Source organism: Drosophila montana, unplaced genomic scaffold (genome assembly GCF_035044405.1).
Source record: "Drosophila montana isolate Dmon_TW-CO22-7 unplaced genomic scaffold, ASM3504440v1 contig_3633_1, whole genome shotgun sequence".
Classification (NCBI taxonomy): Eukaryota; Metazoa; Arthropoda; class Insecta; order Diptera; family Drosophilidae; genus Drosophila; species Drosophila montana.
Window position 1 is genome coordinate 80,824 of NW_026998518.1, and position 11,826 is coordinate 92,649.

General features: G+C 42.5%; 2 protein-coding genes across 2 annotated transcripts; both read right to left on the bottom strand.

Annotated features, from left to right (window-relative positions):
- Window positions 1-129: 129 nt before the first annotated feature.
- On the bottom strand, window positions 130-4,533 carry LOC135435569 (DC-STAMP domain-containing protein 2-like). Its single transcript, XM_064692700.1, has 10 exons — window positions 3,958-4,533; window positions 3,593-3,903; window positions 2,446-2,706; window positions 2,026-2,393; window positions 1,213-1,381; window positions 841-1,149; window positions 658-763; window positions 529-597; window positions 325-462; window positions 130-258 (listed from the first exon to the last, which is right to left on the bottom strand). Exons 1-10 carry the CDS (start codon window positions 4,476-4,478, stop codon window positions 162-164), a joined length of 2,349 nt encoding a protein of 782 aa, XP_064548770.1. The 5' UTR covers window positions 4,479-4,533; the 3' UTR covers window positions 130-161.
- A 348-nt stretch (window positions 4,534-4,881) lies between these two features.
- Window positions 4,882-8,723, bottom strand: LOC135435568 (DC-STAMP domain-containing protein 2-like). Its single transcript, XM_064692699.1, has 10 exons — window positions 8,477-8,723; window positions 8,102-8,412; window positions 7,774-8,034; window positions 7,493-7,706; window positions 6,454-6,607; window positions 5,914-6,391; window positions 5,754-5,847; window positions 5,620-5,694; window positions 5,418-5,555; window positions 4,882-5,060 (listed from the first exon to the last, which is right to left on the bottom strand). Exons 1-10 carry the CDS (start codon window positions 8,686-8,688, stop codon window positions 4,961-4,963), a joined length of 2,037 nt encoding a protein of 678 aa, XP_064548769.1. The 5' UTR covers window positions 8,689-8,723; the 3' UTR covers window positions 4,882-4,960.
- Window positions 8,724-11,826: the final 3,103 nt, after the last annotated feature.

Consider the following 11,826-nt stretch of genomic DNA (forward strand, 5'->3'; position numbering starts at 1 on the left):
TTTTCAAGCACGAAAGCCGAGTCGTGCGTGCTCCAGGCATGCAAAAGAACACGATACTTAACCAAACCTTAAAAGACGCATTCAGCACAAGCCTTAAACGTATGTTATAAGTAGTATTATTGTATTTTTGTCAAATCATACGTTTTTATTTAGTCACAAGCCTAAGCAGACTTTTGTCGATTATGTCGATTATTGCCTGTGGGGCAATATATGTTATCTGGACGAAACGATGCTCTTTCCGGATCATCAGATGAATCCCTGCAAAAGTTGTTTATATATATAAATTAATAACTCATCAGCTGGCTAAACCTGTGCAACACCTACTCAATATCTGTAATATCGCTGGCATCGCCATAATTGGCTCGTTGGCTGCATAAAATGCAATTGCTATTCGATTCCAAGAAGCACGACGTACAGTAGACACCCCTGCAGCCCGCCGTATTGCAGTTTACATAATCCGATCTGAAAATGAACTTTTAAGATTAACTGAAATATATATTCAAAGGGAAATTTGAGATCATTTCATACCTGGTCAACTTTGCAATGCATATAATGCAGTACTTGCCCTTGTAGGTGCCCGAATAGCCACAGGATATTCTGGCAGGAAGTCCTTAGCATTAATTATTGATCAAAAAAAATATAATGCTTTTTACCTACTTATATAATTTGGCACGATAAATTTCAAGGTACTTGGATAACGAGTTTTCGCTATGATAATAATTCAGCGAACGCGCTTTGCGTCTGGCAATCTTTATAAAGTTATCTGCAATAGGAAAGGAAAAGTTAGACTTTATCTTGAGTATACTTTATATATCTAGTCTCCATATAAGAAGTCTCTACCTCTGTTTAGCAGCAGGCAGCGATGCAAGTAGACGGCACGCAAATTGGCATTATGTGGATAGATGCTGGCCATGATCTTGTGGCGCAGACGCGTGCCGTATGGCTCCCAGAAGAGCAGACACCAGGCCAGGATGCAGAGCATCATAATCTCCCAGTAGCGCAGAAACTTGGGCGGCCTGGGCAGCGGCAGGCAATGCTGGATGTCCACAATCAGATTCTTGGACAAGGGCTCAAAAGCCTGCACCAGACCACGCAAAATGTCACCGATCAGGCCGCCGCCCTTGATAACAATCTTCGTATAAGCCGGTGCTGGAAAATAGATAGGTTCAGCATGGGTAAGCTTCTCTCTGGAGAGAGAGGGAGTCCACTCACGCTGCAGCTCGGCTGTTTTGTGCGAATGAAAGGACATGATGGCCAGCATCCAGAAGATGCTATAGTCCACAAAGCAAATGATGAACAGCTGCAGGCTGATGATGATCAGAAAGACCAGCGAACGCTTCACATACAACAGCTCATGGGACACGAGACGGAACGAACTCAGCTGTGAACAAGTAGAAATTTGAATTAAATAAATAAACGAACCGGTTCGAGCCTGGAACTCCAATTTAATTTTTTAATAATCACCAAACCTTTAAGAAAGCCAATAAAAATGTTCTAAACGAAACCCGAACGGATTCTTATTTCGTTTCAAAAATGATCTGGTTCAAAATAAAAAGAACTTTGGAAGTTCCAGTTCAGATTTTTTGACTTGCATTTATTTTAAGTAAAAGAGAAAATTCTAATTGAAAATTTAGCCGAACTCAGGTTTGAAAATGAACTGGTTCAAAATTAAAAGAACCATGGAAGTTCCAGTTCAAATTTAATGGCTTGCAATATTCTGAGTAGAAGGGAAAATTATAAATTAAAATTTGACCAAAATCCGATTTGAACCAGTAAAAAAAGTTATAAATAACAATTGTGTTAAAATCAGGTTAGAAAATTGATCTGGTTCAAAATTGAAAAGAATTATATGGAAGTTCCAGTTCAAATTGTATGGCTTCTGAGTAGCAGAGAAAACTGGTTACATGAGTAAAATAACCAGGTTCACAATTAAATTTAAAAGCAGAAAACTGGTTCATACCGCGAACCAAACTAGCGAGAATTTGTATAGATTCTTAAAGGTGTTTTACCCGTCTGATGGCCCACCTTGACGTATGTGTTGCGCTCGGCGGAACGCAGGGGCAGAGCATTGTTGGCATAGTTGATCAGCTGTATCTTGTTGTAGGCATAGAACTCCTTGGTCAAATAGCAATTGCGAAAATTCTCGCTGCCCAGGTAGTTCATGCGAAAGTATATCGCGCGCACGAATATGAAGATGAGCAGGATAATGATCACCAGGTACAGCCAGATATATGTGAGCGCCAAATGTTTCGTCTGTCGTTTGAGCTCAATGGCGATCCTCTGATCCAGATCGCTGACGGATGTGCCACGCTCCTTGCTGGACGCGGCGCTGTGATCGAACGTAATGCTCACCTCGAAGTGGGCCCTGATCCTGGCAAAGATCTCCAGCGGTCCTGTGAGTTTTAGATTGCAAGTGGAGCTCAATTTACTGATCGTGCGACTTACGTCCGAACACCTGATCGACAATCTGCTGCTGATCCTTCAAATGGGCATCAAAGAAGCTGGGCAAGTCCTTGAGATTTTCACAGAACCATTGAAAGCGCTCTTCCAAAACACAAATCGATTGATTTTGCTTAAACTTCAGCACGCAATCCTGCATGCCGATTGTGCTGGCGCCCAAGCACCGATCGTGGGGCGAGCCCATTTGGTTGTCGAAGAAAGTCTGCTCAAGTATTAGCCACTGATCGCAGCCCTTATAGCCGGCATCTACATAAGAAAGATTATTATACTCTAGCGGCGAAAATCGGATGAGGTTTGACCGAGTTATGGGCGTGGGAAATTTTGACCTATGTCTATATAGGATATTTGAGGGTTCCATTCTTGCATGAATTTCGACGAAGAATGACCTTGTCAGATTTAGATGCCAGATTGATTTAGAGGTCAATCCCTGAAGAAAAAGCCCGACCTCGTAAAAACCGGATTAGATTTGACCGCGTTATGGTCGTGGGAAATTTTTACCTATGTCTATATAGGATATTTGAGGGTTCCATTCTTGCATGAATTTCGACCAAGAATGACCTTGTCAGATTTAGATGCCAGATTGATTTAGAGGTCAAACAATGAACAAAAAGCCAAACCTCGTGAAAATCGGATTAGATTTAACCGAGTTATGGACGTGGGAAATTTTGAACTATGACTATATAGGATATTTGAGGGTTCCATTCTCGCATGAATTTCGACTAAAAATGACTTTGTCAGAGTTAGATGCCAGATTGATCTAGAGGTCAAACCATGAACAAAAAGCCAAACCTCGTGAACATCGGATTAGATTTGACCGAGTTATGGCCGTGGGAAATTTTGACCTATGTCTATATAGGATATTTGAGGGTTCCATTCTCGCATGAATTTCGACTAAAAATGACTTTGTCGGATATAGATGCCAGATTGATTTAGAGGTCAAACAATGAACAAAGAGCCAAACCTCGTGAAAATCGGATTAGATTTGACCGGTTTATGGTCGTGGGAAATTTTTACCTATGTCTATATAGGATATTTGCGGGTATACGTAAGCCATATGTCTAGAAGGGTATTTGCTCTTCGGCGTGCCGAAGAAAGCCGTTCTTTCTAGTCCCCCCTTTTAAGTGACACTCACGCAGTTGGACAATGGCGACCTCGAGGCGACGGAAGACCGCATCCAAGCGCTCCATTAGCTTGCGCACCTGGCTGAGGCACGTGTAGACCGCCTGCTCCACAACGTAGACGGGTTCGCCCATGATTTCATGCATGGGCGTCAGCGCATTCCGGAGCAGCATCTGGCCACAGGACAAGCTTAGTGCCACGATCTCAATGTTGCGCATGATGTTCGTGACGGGACCCAAGAGAGCCAGGATGAAGGCTAAGACGACGAGCAGCGCCCGTCCTCTGTAGCTGCACATGAGGGCCAGGGCCAAGATGCCGACGCATCTAAGTTCGTTAAAGATCAGGTCACCTGTACACAAGCTGGGTCTGTGAGCTCACCTGGTCGAGCGGCTGTAGAAGATGATCAGCAGCAGCAGCCCCAGCAGCACGATCACAAACCATTTGAGGTTCAGCTCCGCGCTCTCCCGGCGATTGTGCAGCAGATACCAGAAGAGCACCAGGAGTATGCCCGTTATATAGCCGAGTATTATGTAGATCATCAGGTTGTCGTAGACTACCCGCTCCTTGGGATCAGCTTTTCTCTCGGCAGCACGAGCTGGCGGACGATCCTCCGGATAGATGGGCGCATCGTTCGTATCGCTTAGATCCGCGGTCGTTTCCGTTTCTGCGTATCTCCGTCGAAATTTTCGTTCACGATACAGCTTCTGCCTGCCGTAATAATACTCTTGCGCTGGCCTATCCTTTTTATCCTCAATGACAATCCCGACATGGGTCGCAGTGCTGTCGTTTGATTGCTTTTCTTTGGCGGCAGCTTTTCCTTCTCCCTCGCCAGCGTCAATGCGGACGTAGTCGCCCTCGGATGTCGGCGAAGCGAATGATTCACTGTAACTATCATTCATTATATCTATGAATTGCTCTAATGCGACTCGACTTTAAACTCAAAACTTATTGTCATTTCAAATACATTCGAATTTTTACTCGATTTTGTTTCTGTTATTACTCGGTTCGAACCACTTCCTCGTGCTAAGCTTCGGTTCGTGAACCTCTTTTTCCACGACTGTGAAACCAGTTCTTTTTCCATTTTCCAATAGATCAGCTCTTTTATATGCAACTAATTAGAGTACTGGTTCCGTTTCTGACTAAAAATGAACTAGTGGAAATGAATTTTGCAGCCCTGCTTGATATATTATTGAAATTCAATAAGTTATCGATAACAATGCAGGCACATGTTGTCGTTAATTATCGTGAGTGAAGCACGAAGTTGTGGGTTTAAGCTCCCATCAACCTACTCCTTACCCGGACTTTAAAGAATTATAATAATCTTATTATTATTTACAAATAAATTAATTAAAATAAACAAAAACTAATTATTGCTGCTTGTTTACGGCTTCTTTTTGCTGTGCTGCCAGCGAAAGTTGCTGCAGAGAAGTTTTGCCTTACGTTTTCCAAAGGATTCCGCCTCCGGATCATCGGAGGAGTCCCTGAAAGAAGAGTTAGTTCTTTTATTTTAAGGCTGCAATCACAAATGAGAATTGGGAAATGGTTCAGTTCACGGCTCGAACAAGTTGCCTGTCTTTAGGGTAGGGTTCGTCAACCGGGTTTCCATAGACATGAACCCAGATGCAATGCGATTTGGAGTTGGGACTTTCTCAAAATTATTTAGATTTGAACCAGAACTATAAATATGGTTCGATTCATAGGAAACTGGTTTGGTTCAAGGATCGGCTCATGGTAAAAGGAAATTAAATCGGAATTCGGTTTCGGTTCATGGTTCAAACAAATTAAATGGGAATTCCTTTTTCGAACCGGTTTGCAGCCCTGACCCTAGTTGTACTTACTGAACTTCGGAGAGGTCGCTGTAATCGCCATAATCAACGGGCTGCTGGCACAGGCAACATTTGCCATTGGACTCACGGAAGCATTCCTGGCAGTAGACACCCTTGCAGCCGGGCGTATCGCAGTGTACGCGTGTCGAGCTGAAAAGGGCAGGGTCCTGGTTCAAAACAGACTCAACTGAGGCACGAGTTACTCTACACTAACGAGCTCAACAGCTGGGCGCACAGAATGCACACATCCTCGCCTCGAACGGGCCGGAGACAGAGGCAACAGCAGCATCTAAGGGAGGGAGGTCATAAGGTCATCAAATATGCCAGGTAGTAGAAGGAACTACGAACCGGAGGAGCTTGCCCAGGCAGCCGCTGTGTCCGCCCGCCTGCTGGTGCATAAAAAGGGAGCGCGCCTTGCGACGGGCCATCTTCAGGAAGCAGCCTAAAGAGAAAGGGAGAGAGAGAGAGTTTATAGTCTAAATAAGATTGGGTTTGAACCAGCGCCCACCTCGCTTTTCGATTATCTTGCGATGCAAATACTGTGCACGCGCACGGGCGCGTTCCGGATAGAATCTCTGCATGATTATGTGGCGCAGGCGCAGTGCATACGGTTCCGTCAGCAGGATGAGCCAGGCGAGCAGACACAGCAGCAAGATGCCCGCATAGTATCTATAGTCCGGCTCGACGGGCAGCGGCAGGCACGACTTTGAGTCGAGCGTCGTCTTCTGCGTGATGGGACGAAAGGCATTCGCAATGCCTCTCATAATGTCGCCCACAAAGCCGCCGCCCTCAATCTCCAGATCCACGTAGGCGGGTATCTCCAGATCGTCCTGCTCCTCGCCATAATACGCAATCGTGTCCAGCAGCCAGAACAGGCTGTAGTCCATCAGGCAAATGCTGCCCAGCTGGACGCACGTGTTGAGCATGAAGAACGCATTCTCCGCCAGCATCAGGCACTCGCCGCCCGACAGCCGCAGGCTGGTCAGCTGCCGAATGGATTAGGGCTAGATTAATGGGCTGGCCAATTGAGGGACCTTCAAGTAATTACCTTCAAGTACTTGGCTCGCTCCAGACTCTTGAGCGGCAGAGCTGTGGGCTGGCCCTGCGCCTCGCAATCCCTATCGATGGCATACAGCGCGCTGGTCAGATAAATATTCTGATACTCCCGACCGAGCATATAGCGCAGATAGAAATAGATGGCCCTGTGGAGCTGGATATTAAGATTCTAGCTGACATTAAGCGGCTTTGCGCGGCCTAAGCATATATTTTACGTTTTAGCTAACAGTTTTCCACCCATATTCCACTGCCCTTCGGCTCAGTGGTCTGCAAAACGAATTCGATTTCCACCCATTTTCCATTAACTAATTTTTAATGTCAAGATTTAATAATAAAAATTGTAATGCTTTCATCTAACACATTTTCGATCTCATCTAGAGCGGGGGAATCCCAGCAAAATGTGAAAAACGTTATGAATTTTTAAAAGGATCTTTAAAATTTAGTTTAAAACCGATCGGGTGATAAAACAGAAAACATTTCATGCAACCATTTTCCGCTAATTTTCCACAGTTGCGGGTGAAATTTGCTGAATTCGCTGAATTAAGCTTTTAGTAAGCTTATAAGTAGAGCTCTTAACAATCTTAATAATTTTGATCGAACGAAACTTCGAAAAAGTGTAAATAATGGACCAAAAGAGTTTCCACGTACATCTGTGAAAATAAGCTTAGTCAAAATTTCACCCACCAAAGCTTTTTTCCGAAAAGTATAAAACACCACTCAAATTAATTTCTACAAAGAGCTTTTAAAATGACTGAAGCCGATCGGATTCAAAGAAATATAACATGCTAATGTTTTTCGCCTATTTTCCACATTTGTGAGTGGATTTGGCCAAAGCCCAGTTTCGAGCTTAACTGCTTTTAAAAAGGCAGATGCCTAGCCCTCAGGGGCTGTCAGTCAATCAATCAATCAGTCAGTCAGTCAATCAGTCAATCAATCAGTCAGTCAATCAGTCAGTCAGTAAGTCAATCAAGCTGTTTTATAAACGTTATATAGATATGCATGCCTGAAGCTTTAGTTAAGAGCTTGCCTACTTGATGAAAATGGCCAGCAGCATGATCCAGCAGAGCAGATCGAGCCAGCTCTGGAATATGATGAATGGACGCAAACGTTGCTGAATATCCTGCATGACCTCGTCGCCGACATCGGAGAGGTTCTTGGACGCGTTCGTATGGAAGTAGAATTCATGCTCAAAGCTAATGCTCACATCGAACATTTGCTCCAGCTGGGCCACAAACTCGTAATAGCCTGGAAGCGGACAGAGCAGAGATTGCAGCTGAAGGAGGAGGATGAGGATAACTCAATGGGGACTTACGCTTCATGATGGTGTCGAGGATCTGCCAGCTCTCATCCCAGACGCCGGCGCAAAACACGTCCACCAGCTTGGCGGGATAGCAGAGCGCAAAGAAGAGCTTTGCGGCATGGCAGAGGGACTTGAGCATGCCCAGCCTGGCGCGGCATTTGGCCTGGGCGCGCTCAGCCGCATGCTGGCAACGGGTCCAGGGCGAGCCCAGCTCCGAGTTGCACAGCTCCAGCACAGACTCCAGCCAGGCGGCGCACACCTTAAAGGCATCAACTGCAGGCGAGATGAGCAGCATGAGCAGGAGTGGGAGTGGGAGCAGGAGACAGTGTGGAGGACTCACTGATGACCAGCAGGTAACTTTGTATCCGCAGCAGCAGCTGGAGCACCTGCTGCAGCACACGACGCAGCTCCTCGAGCAGCTGATCGATGGCCAGGTGGACGGCACGCACCGGCTCCATGACCACTTCCAGCATCTGGCCAATGGCCAGACGCAGCAGCGCCTGGCCGCAGGCCAAGCTGCGCAGCAGCGCCATCAGATTGGCCAGGATATTGGCGGTGGGTCCACGGGCGGCCACAAAGAAGGCCAGGGCAATGAGCAGGGCGCGTCCACGTGAGCTGCACAGCGAGGGCAGCGCCAGCGTCAGGATGCACCTGCAAGGGCAACGATTAGGCCCGTCTGCAACTCCAATCCCAGCAGGATTCACGCACGACTTACCGCACGGCCCGGCTGAAGAGCATCGTCAGGCAGAGCAGACCCAGGAGGACCAAGAGCAGCTGCGTCAGGTCCCGCTCCCTTTGCGCCGGCTGCCATTCGTACCAGAGCAGGATGAGTCCAATGCCCGTCAAATAGCCACAGCTAACTAACGGTATTATCCATTTGAGTGGCCAAATTTCCCTAAACTCTTCCTCGTGCCACAAATACTTCATTGTGCTTCAGGCAAATGCAGGCGAATGACACCTAAAGCAAAGCTAATTAGATATTCCAGCTGGCAATTGGATTCTTATTGGACAAATTCGACTATGTTTAATACAGTAAAAACTCATTAAAGGAGTCCAACAATCAATATGTCCCAATTTTATTGACCTATTAAATTAGGGCTCTTGTATTCCTAAATGTAGTTCTACGCACAATACAGTAAATACTCTTCTGACGAACATTTTTCGCAAACAATATGTATGTAAAATATAAATAATAAAATTATATTTTTGGTTAACAGACATTTTGTAGCCTAATTTTTATAGTTTTTGTCAATTCTTGTATATATATTTTCCAGCATATAAAATTACAGTGTCCAATCTAGCGAGCTTTCACTGTATGTCATTTCTATGTTGTTTTATTTTCACATGCTTCACATTTAACTTCACTATACAAATTTAAAATGCGCGCCCTGCTGCTGGGCAAGCAAAAGCTGGCTGCTGCAGCACTGCAGCGCAACATATATATTTGTCTCGCTCTAAGCAAGCAAAAGACCCAAGCTGAAAATTTCCCACCGCAACTGACATAAAGCTAGCTGCTGTAAGACTTATCAAATGCCCGTTAAAATTGAAACACTTGGTACTTTTTCTCTTTCTTTTCTTCTCTGTTGCGTCACGTTTTGTTTTTTATTTTCAATCAAAACTCAACTTACACTCAACTCTCTTTTTGTTTTTAGCATTTAACTGTTCTTTTACAACTCTCAAACCTTAAATTTCATTAACAAACTGTACTTTTTTTTGTGTTATTTTGGAGACATATTTCATAGTTATTTATGTACGGTTCCTCTCATTTTTTTTGTATTTTTGTTTTTGGGGAAATTTTTTAAACAGCGCGAATGCGTCCTGAATTTAACGAACTTTTTGTGTGTTTTTGCTCTGCGTTGAACTTAGTTTAGTTTAGTTTTGTTTTTTTGTTTTACGTGCTGAAAAATACAACATTGCAGTCGAATTAGAAAAACGTTTCGAACTCGACTTTTGTTTTCTATTACTTCCGGATCTTAGTTATGTACTTGAGGGGTACTCATATGGGGTAGATGCGTGTGTGTGTGTGAGTGTGTGTGTGTGTGTGTTGGTATTTAGGTATTATAATAATTTATACGTTTCTGCTTAAAATCTATATATGTAAATATATAGTCGTATATGTATATATGTATATATATATATTGATTTATGTGTGTGTGTGTTTGTGTGTTTGTTAGGTTAGGTTCATTAAATACCGTTATGGTTGAAGGATAGGGGCTTGGTAGGGTTAACTATATAGGTTATGTATATTATATTTCGATCTTATGTATATATATATATGTATAGGTATACAAATATGTATGTATGTATGTACACATAGCTTGCAAATAAGTCTGGTGTATTAGATACTTTATTTTATTTTATTTTTATTTTTATGTTGTTTTTTTTTGCAAAGGTAGTAATTGAATTACGTTTACGTTTACGTTAAGAGTTTACGTTTAGGCTTATTTAACTCAGTCTAGCACCCCTAGAGATTGAACTTGGATAAAACGGATCGATTCGCTCTCGACTTTATCAATATACAATGTGGAATGTTCAAATATATATCGCTATATATATGTATGTATGTGTATGTGTATGTTATTTATGTATAAACTCATATAATATTGGCTATATATATATATATGTGTCTGTATATAGTATATATAAGTATATGAATTAACTATATAAACTATATAATCGGTCAAGGTTTGCACTAAAGATTTGACATAACTAAAAACACAATCACACACACTCACATTCACACACACACACGCACACACACACTCAAAAAATTGAACACGAAACAAATTCCTTGATTTTAGACCAATTTTTCTTCTAGGTTTTCGACTAATTTATCGAAGAACTCAAGTTCTGCATGGAGCCAAACATAAGTGTAGAGTTCCTAACGCACAAATCGTATACATACATTGCCCAGGCCTTAGCTATCTATATATATATATGGTATAATATATAATAGGGAGATATTGGCAAAAAGTTTTTGATCGAAACTTTTACTACTGGTTGTTCTCTAGGCACTTTCTTCTATTTGATAGAGACTCTCTTTTTTTTTTCTTTTGTTTTTCTCTCTACAAAATGATTTTCGAAGGGTATCTGAAGTCTTGTATAATGCATGAGTGGGAAATGCGCTATATATATATATAGATATATATATATATAGTTTTGCATGTGTGTGTGTATATACGTAGTAGGGTTTACGACTTTCAAGTCTCCAGTGACAGGACTTCTTTAGGTACTGCAGCACATAAGGTCGAATTCAAAGAAAAAGGTATACGAGTTTTTAATGCCCTTGCATTCGTAAATATATAACTGTTCTATATAGAGATAGTATATATATATATATACACCTTATCAGTATCATTAAAGTAGGTCTGTCTTGATCTGTGCTCGGGCTTGGAGTATTCTATAATCTTCATGATAATAGTTCCGTCTTTTTATAGCCAGCAGATGGGCCAAATCGGACGACTATAACATATAACTGTCATATGAACAAGCAGCGAAAATATTTAAATCGTTCTGTTTATCCAGATATGGCATTTTTCGGAAAAACTCTTAAGAATCGAGCCACTATATCATATAGCTCCAATTGGAACTCTCAACATCGGAGTTTTTGTGTGGAAAACTATCTTTAAAAACTCTCAATTATCTCAGTTATTCAACTTTAAGCTCCCATATCGGACTATTATATCATAAAGCTCCAATTGGAACTAACAAAATCAGACATATAACACCTAACTTTCAAGTGAAGAACTTTTTCAGCTTCCACATCGGACCATATAACTAATATAGCTCCAATTGGAACTCACAAAATCTGAACAATCTCACAAATGATGAACTTTTTCAGCTCCCAGATCGAACTACTATATTATATAGTATTATTGATCTTTTATATGGATCAGAAAAGCTTTCAAATCAGCCACAAGATTATCTGCAAGGGTATTAAAGCTTCGGTAAGCCGAAGTCAAACTCTTCTTCGATTTCTTACTGTATTTTACTTTCTTCTTCTTTTGAGGATGGTTGGGGGTGGGGGGTGGGGGGAGGGGGTTTTGTATTTTACAGTTAGTGACG

Bases quoted from the DNA above. Each gene is read 5' to 3' on its own strand.
- LOC135435568 (XM_064692699.1), bottom strand. From the start codon at position 8,688: ATGAAGTATTTGTGGCACGAGGAAGAGTTTAGGGAAATTTGGCCACTC. The intron at 8,413-8,476 runs GTAAGTCGTGCG...TTGCCCTTGCAG, and splicing joins CTCTTCAGCCGGGCCGTGCG to GTGCATCCTGACGCTGGCGC. The intron at 7,707-7,773 runs GTAAGTCCCCAT...GTCCGCTTCCAG, and splicing joins CCTCGACACCATCATGAAGC to GCTATTACGAGTTTGTGGCC.
- LOC135435569 (XM_064692700.1), bottom strand. From the start codon at position 4,478: ATGAATGATAGTTACAGTGAATCATTCGCTTCGCCGACATCCGAGGGC. The intron at 764-840 runs GTAGAGACTTCT...TTCCTATTGCAG, and splicing joins CTGCCTGCTGCTAAACAGAG to ATAACTTTATAAAGATTGCC. The intron at 598-657 runs GTAGGTAAAAAG...ACTTCCTGCCAG, and splicing joins TATCGTGCCAAATTATATAA to AATATCCTGTGGCTATTCGG.